Source organism: Lepeophtheirus salmonis, chromosome 6, assembly GCF_016086655.4.
Source record: "Lepeophtheirus salmonis chromosome 6, UVic_Lsal_1.4, whole genome shotgun sequence".
Lineage (NCBI taxonomy): Eukaryota > Metazoa > Arthropoda > Copepoda > Siphonostomatoida > Caligidae > Lepeophtheirus > Lepeophtheirus salmonis.
The window spans coordinates 6,739,887-6,754,914 of NC_052136.2; the positions used below are offsets into that span (position 1 = coordinate 6,739,887).

The following is a 15,028-nucleotide window of genomic DNA, read 5'->3' on the forward strand; positions in this document are numbered from 1 at the left end:
TTACACTGATACTTTTTGTCTTTTTGTCCTGATTTCTGATTCCAAAATTGACATTTGACAACATTATTATTATATTTGTGCATACCGTGGGATCGACTAATCTTCAAACACTAAATCTACTCAAATGAGAAAAAAACCTTCTAAAGTACAGAAAAAGGGATTATAACATGAAATAATTTAAAACTTATAAATACATAATATGTTACTTAAAAACTCATTTTTTGAGATTGAAATATTGGAATGAGTTTATGAAATTAACGTTTCAAATTTATATTTTCATATTATGGATTAAATAAACATGAATTTCTTATTATTTAATCTAAAATAAGCTAACTACACTCATACGAATCCATTTTCATAACGGGAGTTTGTTAAATTCTGAGATTAGAAACCCAGTTTTACTTTTTGGAATATATTATATTGATTTCAGAACCTATGAATTTTCTTGTGGTACTACAGTATAACTTTATTAATAAACTAAAACCAATGCAATAATAATTTTTGAAAGGCTATTCTGCATCATTTTTAAAATTGGTATGGCACCAAATGTCTAAAAATTGCCCATTTTGATCTTAAAATGTCTTTTTTTCATATTTTAAATGACATGAGAGATCTGAAATATTGAGAATAGTACTTTCTTATGTTACCATTTAACTCAAAAAAACAAACATTATTGCAGTCAAAAAAAATTACATCAATTATAAACTAAAGTTTCTTTAAAAAAAGGAGAATGACTATTTCATCACTTCAAGGGATGATTGATGGACTAATCTCTCTGGAAAATAGATTTACAAATATTTTATTCAAACAAATAAACGTCCACATTATTTAATTAATTAGGATATAAAACTATTAGACTATTTATATACAAAAAAACATTATTATTCCTTATAGATATTTGAAAAACTTTTATCCACTGCTTCGACAAATATACACAGACACACTAAAAACATCTTTTTTATGCCATATACGTGTCTCAATTGCTTCCAAATTGGAGCCCAGTGATATGTTGAATCCAGTCTATAAATTTAAAGACAAAAACTTGTCCACTTGGATATCCCAGTTCACATCCATCAAATGCTCCAAACGACAAAATTCCTACCTAATAATAATTAGATATACAGATGTAAAAAATCAAAAATTGTCCAAAAATGAATTACTTATATAAGAAAATCTTAGTTAGAGAAAAAAATCGCTTTTTATCATTAACACTCTTATTTTTTTATTATTATTTTTTTTTCTAAATCAATCAATCTTTTCGTGTTTCTATGGAAAGTTCTTATTAGTGAAGGAAAATATCATTTTAGGATTTATTACGAACATTAGTACCTTTAATTTTAATTATAATAAAATGTGGTCATAGCTATTGTGTGTAAAACGAGGTATAAATAAAATCAAACTTAATAAAAATATGTTAAAGGAATGGAATTTAATATAAATCTATTAACAATGCAAATATATTTTCAAAGGTCTTGAAAATCTCTGAAATTTATAAAATAAACCTATTCTGCGTATAATTATTACTGTACAATGTAAATCTGATTAAATCAAGGATTTTTTTTTCCAAATTTTTTTAATAGTCTCTCACTTCAACTTGCTCAATTTTTATCTAATTAAATTTAAAATTTGCGTATAATTTAATTAAAACTTATTAATTCTACCTTTTAAATTTAGATATACAGTCCCTCAAAATGCTTACAGTAATAAATAACATCAATTTGTAAAATTAATTTTAAGTATGCTGGGAAACTATAATATACGCTATAATAAAAAATCAGCTTGGGAATTCAACAGGTTGACCACTAATTCAAATTTGAATAAAATTGTATATTTATAACTAAATATTAAAAATATTATTTCAATATTTTACGTAAAAATCATTAAGAATTTATTTTTAACACTATAATATGTTTTATTCAACCTTACCAATTTTAAAACCCCATATCTTTAAAATTTATTTAATTAGATAACATGCACAATTTTTTTTTCTATACGTAATCTGTATGACTTTTACGAATTTACTAATTAGAAGATATTTCTATACAAAAATTATCTTTTCTTTCTTTTCTTGATGTAGAAAAGTTTAATGACCAGGGCCAAATTTTACGTTTAATCTTAAATAAGTACCCTGGCGGGTTGGATTTACAAACTTATCTTTTCATAATAGTGTAGGTTAGTATGTTTAGTTTACAAAAATTTAGTTTGTGTTTCTGTAATGACGTAATTATTCACCGTCGTACGACATATTTTATAACTTAAATAATTGGCCAAAATCCAACACAAAATAATCGGTAATTTAAGAGAAAAAAAAAAGAGTGTGTATATTGATTATTTTATAATATTTCACTAATTTTAACTGTTTTAATTCAATATTACGAATTCATAAAATATATATTTTATTAATATAAAAAAAGTTTTAAAAAGTTAATTTTTTTATTGATAAAACTTCTAAGAAGATCATTTGTTTCCAATTAGACAATCTCAATTTATATTTCTTTTGACAACTGTCCAAAATAACTTAAAAAATACTTAGGTATGTAAGATTTATATAAAATTATGTGTTATAATATTAACTAATGCAAAGTTGGAGGATTTAATCAAATTTATTTAGATTAATCAACAATAATTATTTACCTGAATGTAAGAGCCTTTCTCATTCTTTACCAATGCAGGTCCCCCTGAATCCCCATAGCAATCTCCTTTTCCATTTTTTCCAGACGTGCACATCATATTTTCAGTAAATCCTATAAATAATGATTAAATTTGACATTTATTGTACTTTTTACATTACCTGGACCATAAATCCTCTTACAAATTTTGTTGTCCATAACTTCAACGATCACTTCATTAAGCCCATCAGGAAAATCATCGTCTAATGAAGAATAAAAACAAACAAGGGCGATTATTATAGTTATATATAAAAATGTCAAAGTTCGACAAATTTAATTAGGATTTTGAAATTTATATATTAAAAAACACACCTAAATTTAAGCGTGTTTTTACTTCACTATTCATAACCTGATTTTCATTACTGTTAAAATTAGCATTAGTTGCTTTTCGTTAGAAATTAGAGTATGGAAAGAGAGGGGCTAGTTGATACAATGTCCACTTTTTAAAATAATAAATAATTTACAATATTTGGCTCTACATTTGTAATCCTCCTATAATTTCCAACCATTTCAACGTGTAAGTTTTGGTTGATTTTGAATACTAAAAAAATAGAAAAAGAAATATTCTTCCTTTTATATATACCAGCAATAGGTCCTAGCTTTGCTTGTAAGTCATTAATAGGCTTAGAGTTGAATAAGGGATCAATATCGGAGACTATATGCACTTACTATATTAGGAATTGAATTTGAATTTATTTCCTTCCCTCAAGGCTCCTGGCAGTTGATCTAATAAAGTGCCATCACAGATAAGCTATTCTACTCTCAAAAATCATTTAAATTCTTAGGATTACCACTTTAATTTTTGATATCGGCAGATTATTTTTATACAACTTTCTTTATACATATAAGCATAGTTAAAAATAATATTATCCGTCAGCATGTTTAAAAAAGAATCAACCAGAGAGTTTGAAAAATGTTTGGGCAACTTTAATCGAGTATGGATTTAGCTCTGGTTTCTTTATCCGTGTTATTCAGGACAAAGAAGGCTTTTTATCTTCCAAAACCATCATCTGGCTGTACAATAATTGAGTTTGAACTGCATGCCCCTAGATCACACAATATATTTATATATTATTAAAATGTGCTCTTGGAAATGTCGTTTGAGATTGACTGGTCCTTACAATTTTTCTGCTAAATGTGTAATAGGAACTCTTAATGGACTTAATCGTCAATCAACCTTGGAATTTCTTAAATACTCCAAAGATGGAGTTGTGAAACTACAAAAGGATTTAGATAAGTTTTAGACAATGGTATCCTATTACTTGGAACCTATACCGCTGATGTGATCAATGGACTCAGAACTTCTGAAATCCCAAGGGAAGAAACAAAGAGAAAGGTTGAAAAAGAAAATATATCAACGTATCACGTTCAAAAGTTGAAAAATAGAGATTACACTTCAGATACTTTAATGAGGGAATCATAAATAAGGAAAAATATCAAATTAAAACATTAGATATTTTGGAAGCTTTCCTGAAACATTTTCAAGATATTTTCAGCATTCAAAGGTCGGGATTTTCTACAAGAAGGAAAATAACTCCTGAGGCCATTTTCACCTATGCAAACATTTATGAGTATGTTGGTAGGTTTATTTCAAGGGAGATAAAGCGTCAGGTCCTGATGGTGTGTGTGTGTGTCGGGGGGGGGTCTTTTTTAATACTTTTAGCCCTATCTTATATCAATAGGAATGGAAAAGGTTGGAGAACTGCCAAACTAAGTGGCAAGAGGACGGGTTGTTCTAATTCCCAAGAAAGGTAATGGCTGTGATATAAATGATTGGAGACCCATTACAGTCTTGAATGAGATTTATAGAATACTCTCAGGTGTAATTGCCGAACAAATTGAATCAATTTTGAGGAAAAGGATCAACCTACATCAGAAGGGTTTTCTAAGGAATAGTACAATTTCGGATATTTCTCGTAACATTCAATGTGTGATTGAGTTGGTTATTTATAGAAAGAAATATTTTGAAGTCTGTGAAGAGTTTATAGCCTAGTAAATTTTTCAACCCTATTAGAGCTCTCCTATGAAATGGGAATTTCATAATTAAATTGGATGGGCAAGAAAGGGATTCAATCCATATTACGAGAAGTTGTCTTCAAAGATGCCCAGTGGTCCCTCTTTTGTTTGTGGCTTTTATGAATGAATTTGCCTTAAAAAATGAAGCGTAAATTCTCTCGGCTATGGTCTGAAGTTTTTGGAGACTTCAGACACCTGTTAGACATTTATACATTAGATACCACTTTGTCGGTAGAAATAAATTCGTAATTCAAACTGAGGAAGAAGTTTTAAGAAAACATCGGGGTTGGAATTGAATGTCAGAAGGACTGTAGTCCTTCTTCTGGGCCAATGGAAATCTGAAGAAAACTCAGAAATTGAGGGTTCCTTGATCAAGAGCTCAATCAATGTTCTAGATATAAAATGGGAGGTAAATGGAGTATCTGATTCGAATATAAATCTTTAAATGCCTTCATCAAGTTTAGATAACTTCAAATGAGAGAATTTTTTTTACAGATACGTATAGATCTATACAATATCCGTTTAATTCCTTCCGTATTATGTGTTGTCACTACATCACCAGGAGTGGCGTTGAGGAGGAATGGCTCCAAGTTTTATTACAATGCATTTATATTGGAGCACCCAAGAGACCAAGAAGTCACCTAGGTAGAGCCTTTGTCCAGTTAGGGCTTTTATTGCCAAAAATATGCAATAAAGTGATGATTGATCTGTCATGCAAACCAGAAAAGGAGGAGAGATCAGTGATTTCCAATAGCTACATTATGATTGGAACAGATCTATCGAATCCCATATTATGTGTATTGTCTTTTTCTTGGGGGCTTCTCAAAGAATAATATAGCGAGCATCTCCAAAGTTTAACTCCAGTTCCACAGTAGACGTGATAAGGCAAAATATTAACAAGAAAGCTTTCTTTGGGCTGAATGAAAACACTCAAAAACTGGAATTGTTACGATTCATGACATGAAACCCAATGCAAAATCTCGATATCTGCTACTTAGGTCGGCCAAACTGCATTTATACCCAATACAATTTAAAGGTGACATATATCCCTACAATTTCAACTGGGTGTATTCTCTACTGTACACAATACAATTCAGTCCTAAATGCTAAATGAGTGTCAAGTGGTATCGGAGGTAAGATTTTTATCAACACATAATGCTGAGTTGTTGAGCTTGGTGGGTTTGCCTTCAAACCACATGAAATCTTATATTTTGTCTGGGATTCCTCTACAAAGAAATTCCGTCTCTGAAATCGGTTGAGTCAAATATGTATTAATAAGTTCTATGGCACTTATAGCAAGTCGACTTACTTCTCGTAATGAACTACGATTTGGGGAAATTAGGAAGGTAATTTTTGCAACTGCAGCCAGATATACCTCTTTTTCCTCGAGTATTCCTTGGAAAAATTCCTTGGATTTGGATTTTGCTTCGGATTTGGTTCAATATTTTCCTTCTTGGTTAACTAGATATTATTAATAGATATATTCCGGAAAAGTAAAGAATGGGATGAACAAAGTCTTCTCTGTGTTTTGTTATTATTAATATGAACGTTCTTTAAACCTAGTTTTTTAGTTGTGGCTGAGTGGTGTATGTTACTCGGTTGTATGTTAATTTTTGATTTAAAAAAGTAATTTTAACCATTACGTGTTTGTTTTACCTCTCTCAATGTTTGCATATTTTTTTATTAAATTTGTCTTTTGGTGTCTTATGTTTCAAAGGAATACAAATGGGGTGGTGTGCTGAAATTGAGGGGAGAATTTTAACTAGAAGGTTTATTTTCACATTCCCTCTTAATTTATTTTTTTATAATATTATATATTTTTGATGAAAAAACAAACAAACAAACCGTATCTAGAAATGATATAGACAGAAATTATCCGATGTTGATCTTCAATTTTACTTGGAGTCCAACAAGGACTTACACGTATATACAACTCCATAACAAATTATCAGTGTTATGTTTTATCCTTGACGCCGTTGTGATTACTCTATGTATATATCTTCCCATTTCAAAAATAAACAAATCACGATAATATCTTGAGAAAAAAGAAACACCTATTCAGTTTACAACTATAAAAAGCCTCTTCCATTATCATATTATTTTCAAATATAGTAACGTTTTTTGTTTTTTTTAATATGATGCAAACACTCGACTGTAGTCCTATTTGTATGATACAATTAAAAATTACTTTATGAAAAAAGACTAATCTACATACAACCGTTGCTTAATTATTTAGAAGATATATTTGTCTCATATTATATCCCCTGAGCTGATATTTGTTTTAAACATCAATATCTTATAAACTAACTCCCAATAGATATATATTCATAAAATAAAAAAAAGTTGTAAGAGCTTAAGCTTATACTTGAATTTAAGAAGACGATTTATCAACCCGGAAAAAAAAAGACTCAAAAAATATGTCACAATTCAAGATTGAATATATTTACTCCCCTCAAAGAGGTGAATCTAAAGCATAACTATTAAGTGGTTATTCCACGAAAGTGCTCAAGTGCAACTCGTAGAAAGTTGATAGAAAGTTTGCCAACTTACTCTCATATTAACCAGTCCCTCTTCCCCTCTACTTAAGCATTATTCATATTTTGTTCGTTATTGTCATTCCTATAATAATTTTTAGAGAATCATCTGATTTGTAATATCAAGCAAAACAAAAAATATACTCAAATGAATCAAATTTGCTATCAAAATACTTAATGCGTCGGTTTCTTATAAGATATAAAATGCAATCAATTAAATATTTACCATCACTTACAACCCCCCAACCAATTATGGTTGCGTTTTTGCCAACTACCATCAATCCTGTAGTGTCCAAAGTAGAAGTATTATGTGAAATAAAAGTACCAAACCCAGTTTCCCCTAATCCTGGTAAGCATAAAGGACTGACATAGTTAGAAAAAGGAATATGCTTTTCTGTACGCAAGAGTCCAATATCATTATTGAGAAATGTGGGTGAGTTATAGTCTGGATGAATTATAACACGATCAACATTTACAGATCGTTGATCACGACCGATTGTTTTTAGATTGTGATCCCCTAGTATGATTGATATGTTATATTTGTCTAGTTTGTTAATACAATGAGCAGCTGTAAGAATCCAAGTGTCAGAGATAACAGTTCCACCACAGACATGGCAAAATTCATCCGTGTCTCCACCGTCATCACAAGGTTTAAATATAGATACCATCCAAGGATATTGGTGAATTTCTGTCTCGTAGCCGCCAATGATTCGATTTTTGAGTTCAACTGGAGAGTCTCCACATTTTCCACTCCATAATCCTTCTTTTAATGTTTCTTCTTCTAAATTATGAGATGTGAAAATAATATTTTTTACTCTATTACAGTACAAAAAATATTGGTATCATGACAAAACTAATACAGACTATAAGTTTAAAAGGCAAAATAATTATCTAACCTGTAAAGTTACGAAGCTAATTAAGACTTACTATTTTCAATTCCTTGATTTACATTTTGACTAGTCTTATCCACACTTGATGCCTCGTCCTGACATCTTCCATGAAAAAATTGCTTAATACTCCCTCTGTCATAGTTATTAGAGCTCTGATAGTTTGTAGTTTTATTGAATCCATTCAAAACAGCTATTCCATTCTCCTGTATAGACCGATAAACACATTCGGCTCCAGGGTATCGAAATACACCATCAGATACAAAAGATATATTAAGAGGAGATGGAAGACTTATGTCTAAATTTTCGTCTCCACAATATCTATTTCCATTTATTGATAAATAGTCAATGCAGGAGCCGTTTGATCGAGGCTGTAAATGGAATTTGTCACATGTTATTTTTATCGTATGTTCGTTATCTGGCAAATGAATATGGAAGTGACAGTCTTGTACGTAGTGGGGATAATACAATGGCCATCCTGTAAAGAAAAATTTGCTTGTTTAACAATCTAATTTAATATAAAAAATGAATAAAACACTATTTCATAGCATAAATAGAAAATGAACACTAAAATATTTCATATAAAACCTACTCTTCAAAATATGTTTTCTTGAAAGTAAATATTTCTTAAGAATTTCTGCATAATTAATCAGCATATCTTTCAAAATATGTGTAGGGAATATTTTAATATTTACAATAATTTACGTGGGTGAGAATCGTTCTTTTAAAACTGAAATAGAACTCTTTTTTTAAAGCAATTAATCAAGAAATATTTGACCTTTTTCATTTTTTAAACTAATATTTAATTCATTCATAAAATACCTGGAGTAGTAAATATCCCGTTGACTGAACTAAAATTCTTTCCGCAAGGAGACAAAATAATTTCCTTTTGTTCTTGAGTTACCTTTGAGATTAAACCTCTGCTCCTTAATTTTGTCGATACGACATATGGCTCCATAATTTGATACACAGTCGTATTTGTACGATCTAAGACCTCATTTGGCCAATTCAACACTTTGAGTTGTGGGCTATTGTCGACCTAGAATCAAATTTTACTCTGATGAATTTGAATAGGCCTATTTTTGTAAGATACATTTTCTTTTTTGTTAATTTATGTTATAATTTAATATTTCTTTCACTTCATAACTATTCTACTAATGAAAGAGAAAATGTTATTAAAACATAGATATAACGAACAACCTAAGGAGTTGAAAGCTCATTTTGATTAGTCTATTTAGTTTAAATTATCAGAATAATACAAGCAAATAAAAATCAAATCAAAGTTCCTAAATTTTTTGAGTATACTTACCCTTTTTAAAAATGAGATGCAACTTTTAAGAATAAAAAAAAAATCAATAATTCATAGTAAACTCCAAAATAGTTACAGTAAAGATTGTTGAAGTGCGCCACAAAGCGCCTCAGTTGACTCCTCACTAAGAATAGCTGAAGTAGCTTTCAACGAGTTTAGATAAGCTTGAATACAGGCAGTTTTGGAATTCTTTTCTTACGTTGTTGGAAGTATTGGTTTTTGTTTTTTTTTTGGTTTTTGTATGTGGAGAATTTATCATTATTATAAATATCGTTAATAATGTTTTTTTTTGTTTTTCTTGATTATTATTTGTATAGTTTGTAAAATAATTTCTTTTTTAATTGATATACATATATATATATTGAATATTCAAAAAGTGGAAGGAGAAAGAAAGTCTTAGTAATAGTACTCAACTTCTTGTCTGTTTAACATAATATATATCCAAATGATCTCATACTTGAGTAATACATAAATGGATCAAAATCTGTTTGAAATTTTTGCGAAAAAATACTCTTGGTTTGGTTTTGATTATGAACTGTTGCCAAATGGCAATGCTATGAAAAATCTATATATTTTTCAATTAGTTATTTATATAATCAATTTTACTCTGATTTCAAGGTTTACAATTATAACTCTGGAACAAATCCTCATCTTAATCTTGAGTTAATCTACATCTTTTATGAGCACAAACGAATGTTTAATCAGGTTTAGACTAAACTGAATATATTTAGGAAAGGACTACTAAGCAATGAAATAATCTTGGCAACTGCTCAGTAAAAGAAAAATCATTTTTCAGATTACCAATATAAAAAACAAAAATAAAAACAGACCAGCCCAAAACATTCACAGGATTTATTACTACTTTTTTTTACCTGGAATAAAGACGCCATTTTCCCTTTTCTAAAATTAGTCATTATTCTTCTATTATAGACACATATATTATATTATATATCAGTGTAAAATAGGGCCCAAATCTAGTGTAAAAAACAACAAATTTCGGGAAAAGTTGATCTTCCTCACATTTTCTTTTTTACAAATACTATTATTATTCACTAAAATATTAAATATGAAATATAAAAATCACTTCATACCACGGATATCGTTTAATATGGTTATTTCTATAAAATTATAAATTAAAAAGGAATCTAAATACAAATTAAACATTAGTCCTTATCCTCGTATATATATTTTTTCATAATTTGTTTCCCTCCAAATAATCTCATACTTTAATGAACTTATACATAAATGGATTAAAATGTGTTTACAAATTTTTTGCAAAAAAAAAAAACAACAACTCTTGGTTTGCAAATTATGAGCTGTTGCAATATGGCAACGCTATGAGATAATCTATATATTTTTCAATCAGCTATTCATTTTCTTTTTCTCCTTTCCTATATTAAATGTATACATATATTGGAAATATTCCATAATAAATATTTGGATTTGCAATAATAATTATTATTTTATATGATTTACCACAAAGCATGAAATACAATACTGAATATGGATAAAGGATCTATGAATAAAGTGGGAGGGGCAAGGGAAAAATGACGGCGATAGACTTCAATGTATCTAGAGCTTTATGTCTGAAGTAAATTCAGATTTAAAAAATAATTAATGTCTTACCTTTAACAATATTTTTCCGCAAGAAATCTTTAAAGTAAAGATACAGAATAGGACATTTAAGATCAAATCTCGCATTTTGACAACTTTTTCAAATTAACCCTTCATCATTTTAAAACAAACTACTTATATACACATTTTCCTTCATCGTATTTTCTGTAAAAACATATTTAAAAAAATAGTTAGTTAATTAGTTGAAATCAATATTTTTACCTATGTAAAGTTACACGCATCATTATGAAATAATTAGCTTTCGTTAATTAAGACTAATTGAGAAGTTACTTATATTTATCCCTCTCATTTTTTGAAAATACATTAGTTAAGCATTTTACGTCACTTTTCCAGTCAAAAAAGAAAATAATTATATTATTAAATGTTTTTAATATATGTAGCATTCAAGCTCAATATTTAAAAACCAAACAATTTGATATGAAATTGTTTTTTTATACTTTTTCTTTTACTGCTAAAGTTCGTTTTTATGACTAAAACAAACTATATGCTCATAAACATATGTGTGATAAATAAAAAAAAATAATATAAAATTTTTTTCCCCAAAAATAAACCAACCACAGTTTTATATTCATTGGTCATTGTTCTATAACTTCTCATTGAGGAATATTTTAATACTATTCAGATTTTAAAAAGAACTCAAAGAGTGTGTAGTTGAGTAATAATAGTTTTTAAGTCGCCTAAATTATTTAGACTCATAATATTTGCATACTACTGTATCTTTCAGGATCCTATGATTTTGACTTAAAATCAAATCCTGTAATACAAGAAGAAAATATCTTGAGTAATCGAAACTTATCCTCTCTTATGTTTATAAGATACAAATATTCTTATTTTATCTCCTATAAATATTGGAATGATAATGGCATTCCCATAAATCAAAAAGTTTTTAGCCTAAGATTTGAAACTATTCCTATTGAATTTACAAAAGTTGTTATTTATAATATGTAGTTTTTCAAAAAGTCTTATTGTATTTAACTATAGCCATTATCTAACTCTAAAATTTAATTTTAGCTATCCGAGTTCAAAGCATAAATAATTTTAGTCTTCCATTAGTTATTTATAAATTGATAGTTGAATATTAAATTTTGTAATGTTTCATGAATAACTTAAATAACTGGATTCAAATCAAGTATAAATGGCGAGTTTGGAGGCTTAGAGAATTACATTTTTTCTTTTACATATCTTACAACTGAATAGTGGATATTTAATCTGGGTTAATGCCTTACTTAAAAAAATTACTGACTTACTACATCCAGACTGTTAATGAAAGTTGTATTATCTAACTGTAGTATATATTAGTTAAAAGGGAGGATCACATTGCTCAAGGATTGGGAATATTAGAAGTATATAGTTTAATATTTTGAAATAAAAAAGTTATCAATCTGATAGGTAAAGACATCCTTTTATTTTAGATAATACGATATTTCTTATAATCAATTATTATTTTCATTATTAAATTGATTTAGCTGTTTGCTTGAAAAAAACTATTATTTTATTATTATAAATTAGATGTTATATTTTATTTTGCCTCTATTTTAATAATAAATAGTGGTTGCGTTTGGTTTCAATTCACAAAACTAAATATTTTGGAACTGAATCGAAGAAATTAGAACTATTATTTCAAATTTTCCCGACTTTGTATGTATATAACTAAAATTATTTTTTATCATCTTGATATAGATAATATATGAAGATTAAAAGAAATTATTTATAAATGTAATAATAAATGGAAATAAAGATGTGGTTTATTAAGAACTATAACATACACATATAATTTTATTATGTGTTCTTATCCGTAACTAATGATTGTGAATACAGGAAGTAGACAACAAAAAAACCTTTAAACAAGAATAATCTTCTAATTCTCTATATAGATTAAGACTTTCATATTGTACAAATACTTTTTTTTCACGATTTGTGTAATGTTTTTTTCCTGCAATGTGTCCAATATACACATTTTTTCCGATCTCCTTTTTCAAATATTTACTGTACAAATTACACCTATCACATGATTCTTTGTGATTTAAGTACATTATTTTCTTATTCAACCTGAAGTTTTCGATCGGAATCAAAGTATGTAAAATAGATACATCCGTATTTGTGCTATCAAAGTTACATGATGTGCCTTATAGTGGAAAACAAGTAGACTTAATTTTAGAAAATGAAACAACGGAAAATGATGACTTATACCTTCTAATAAATTACTCAAAGATGATGAGAAAGTATCTTGTAACAAAAAATTCAATGGAAAAGAACAAAATTGATTGATTATCTTCGGTTAAATTGATAGATGTTGTAGGAAAAGTAGTTGACGGAGGAACGAAATCCTTTTGGTGAGAAGTAGATTGAAACACAAAATCGTTATCTTTAGAAGAAGGAATGTTAACTGATTCTACGTCGGATAAGTTCGATTCTTTTTGATAGACTTTAAGAAAGGCTTCTTTTTTTTCATTCCAATACACCAAAGGAACGACATTCTTTATTAGATTTTCTATTCTTTCCTCCGGTTATTTATTTTTGTCACAATATACATATTCTTAAGGAATAGATAGTGGCAAATCAGAGTACAGAATTCCAGGTTTTAATAAATTTATACGAATAGTTTGTGTACTATTGTACCATTTTTTAACATATACAACTTTAAGAAAAGCAGATATGAAGGTAAATTTGTGATGAATTTTTATTCCTTTTTGAGTGCAGAAATAAAATTGTCTAAAAATGTCTCTCAATTATACAACTGAATTATTGGGCTACCGCTCTTATTGGAAGATATGACACTAAATTTTGTTGATGTATTTTGATTACTTCTACTAAATCTTCAACACAATCATTTTCTTGCTGATTACAGTAAGATTTTGAAGGAGACCAAAGTTGCGGTCTGGAAAAACTTTGAATGATTTTCAGCAAGAAAGTGAATATAAATTTCATCAAATGCACCAAAATAACCATGTATGTGACAAATGCTATTGTAATATAGTTTTTATTCTGGCCTCTTTAAAGGAAAATCAAGTGTGGAAAGTGGAAAAATTTAAAAACCTATTTAAACTTTCTGACCCATGATTATAATATGGAATTTCAAGACACTGAATTAAAATTACACTCTGCAGTTCATGACCAATAAGAGATATGCTTCCTATAAATATTTTAGAATAAGTTTGTAATGACTGAGAATGTTAGAAATAAAAATCATTCTCAATACCAAAAAGATTAGCTTGATAAAAAGAAATAAAATTAGTTTTTCCCAATTGTATTGACGCGTAAGGAATTAATTTATCTTAAAAAAAGTCCATAGTTAATAGTGTAACTGATTCTTGATTATTTTGGGCGTTTCAACCCTCGAATTGTACAGCTTTGAGAGAATAATGAGATGCAACTCTTCCCTGCACAAAATAAAATGATCCTTCATTAAGTTCTCCTGAAAAAGTTTAATAGTATCTACTCTTCTTTCCTTTATACTTCAATTGTACGGATTATAAGATATACAGTCATTTTATGATATTTGTGTTCGAACTAATTCTTTAAATAATGAGAGTATAGTCTTTGACGTCACATAACCGAAAGGAAAGAAACAGTTGACAAAACAAATTCTGCTTCCACTAATTTGGAATTTAATCTTTTGATTTTCCTTATCCCAAACAGAAAAATGTCCAAAGAAATAGGCTTCATCACTTAATGGAGAAATAGAGAAAATGTCTATGTATTGATGTCGCAGATATTAAACGTCTTCGTGGCTTAACCAATTGAAACAAGGAGCTTTTTTTTTTTTTTAAGTGTCCAAAGGTGCCAGAAAACCAAAACTATTATTTTAGAGGAACCTTTTTAATTTCTTATCCTTCTTCCACATCTCAAAATGTGACGTTTCTCTGTACTCAAGCTTGGATCTCAGAGATATCGCTAAAAGATGAAGAACAAATCGTGGAGTTCATCATAATATCTATATAACTAATCAACCAAATGATGACATCAATGACTTGAATA

The 15,028-nt window shown here is 28.4% G+C and overlaps 1 protein-coding gene across 1 annotated transcript; it reads right to left on the reverse strand.

Annotated features, from left to right (window-relative positions):
* Positions 1-827: 827 nt before the first annotated feature.
* Positions 828-11,133, reverse strand: LOC121120868 (ovochymase-1). The gene is made up of 7 exons (XM_040715764.2): positions 11,042-11,133; positions 8,929-9,145; positions 8,147-8,584; positions 7,446-8,000; positions 2,792-2,872; positions 2,635-2,744; positions 828-1,102 (listed from the first exon to the last, which is right to left on the reverse strand). The coding sequence occupies exons 1-7, from the start codon at positions 11,114-11,116 to the stop codon at positions 977-979; spliced, it is 1,602 nt and encodes a 533-aa protein (XP_040571698.1). The 5' UTR covers positions 11,117-11,133; the 3' UTR covers positions 828-976.
* Between the last annotated feature and the right edge of the window lie 3,895 nt (positions 11,134-15,028).

Coding starts and splice junctions, on each gene's coding strand:
- LOC121120868 (XM_040715764.2), bottom strand. CDS start 11,116: ATGCGAGATTTGATCTTAAATGTCCTATTCTGTATCTTTACTTTAAAG. Junction 2,873..7,445: donor TTGGGGGGTTGTAAGTGATG/GTAAATATTTAA, acceptor ATTCTTCATTAG/ACGATGATTTTCCTGATGGG. Junction 1,103..2,634: donor AGAAAGGCTCTTACATTCAG/GTAAATAATTAT, acceptor AATTATTATTAG/GTAGGAATTTTGTCGTTTGG.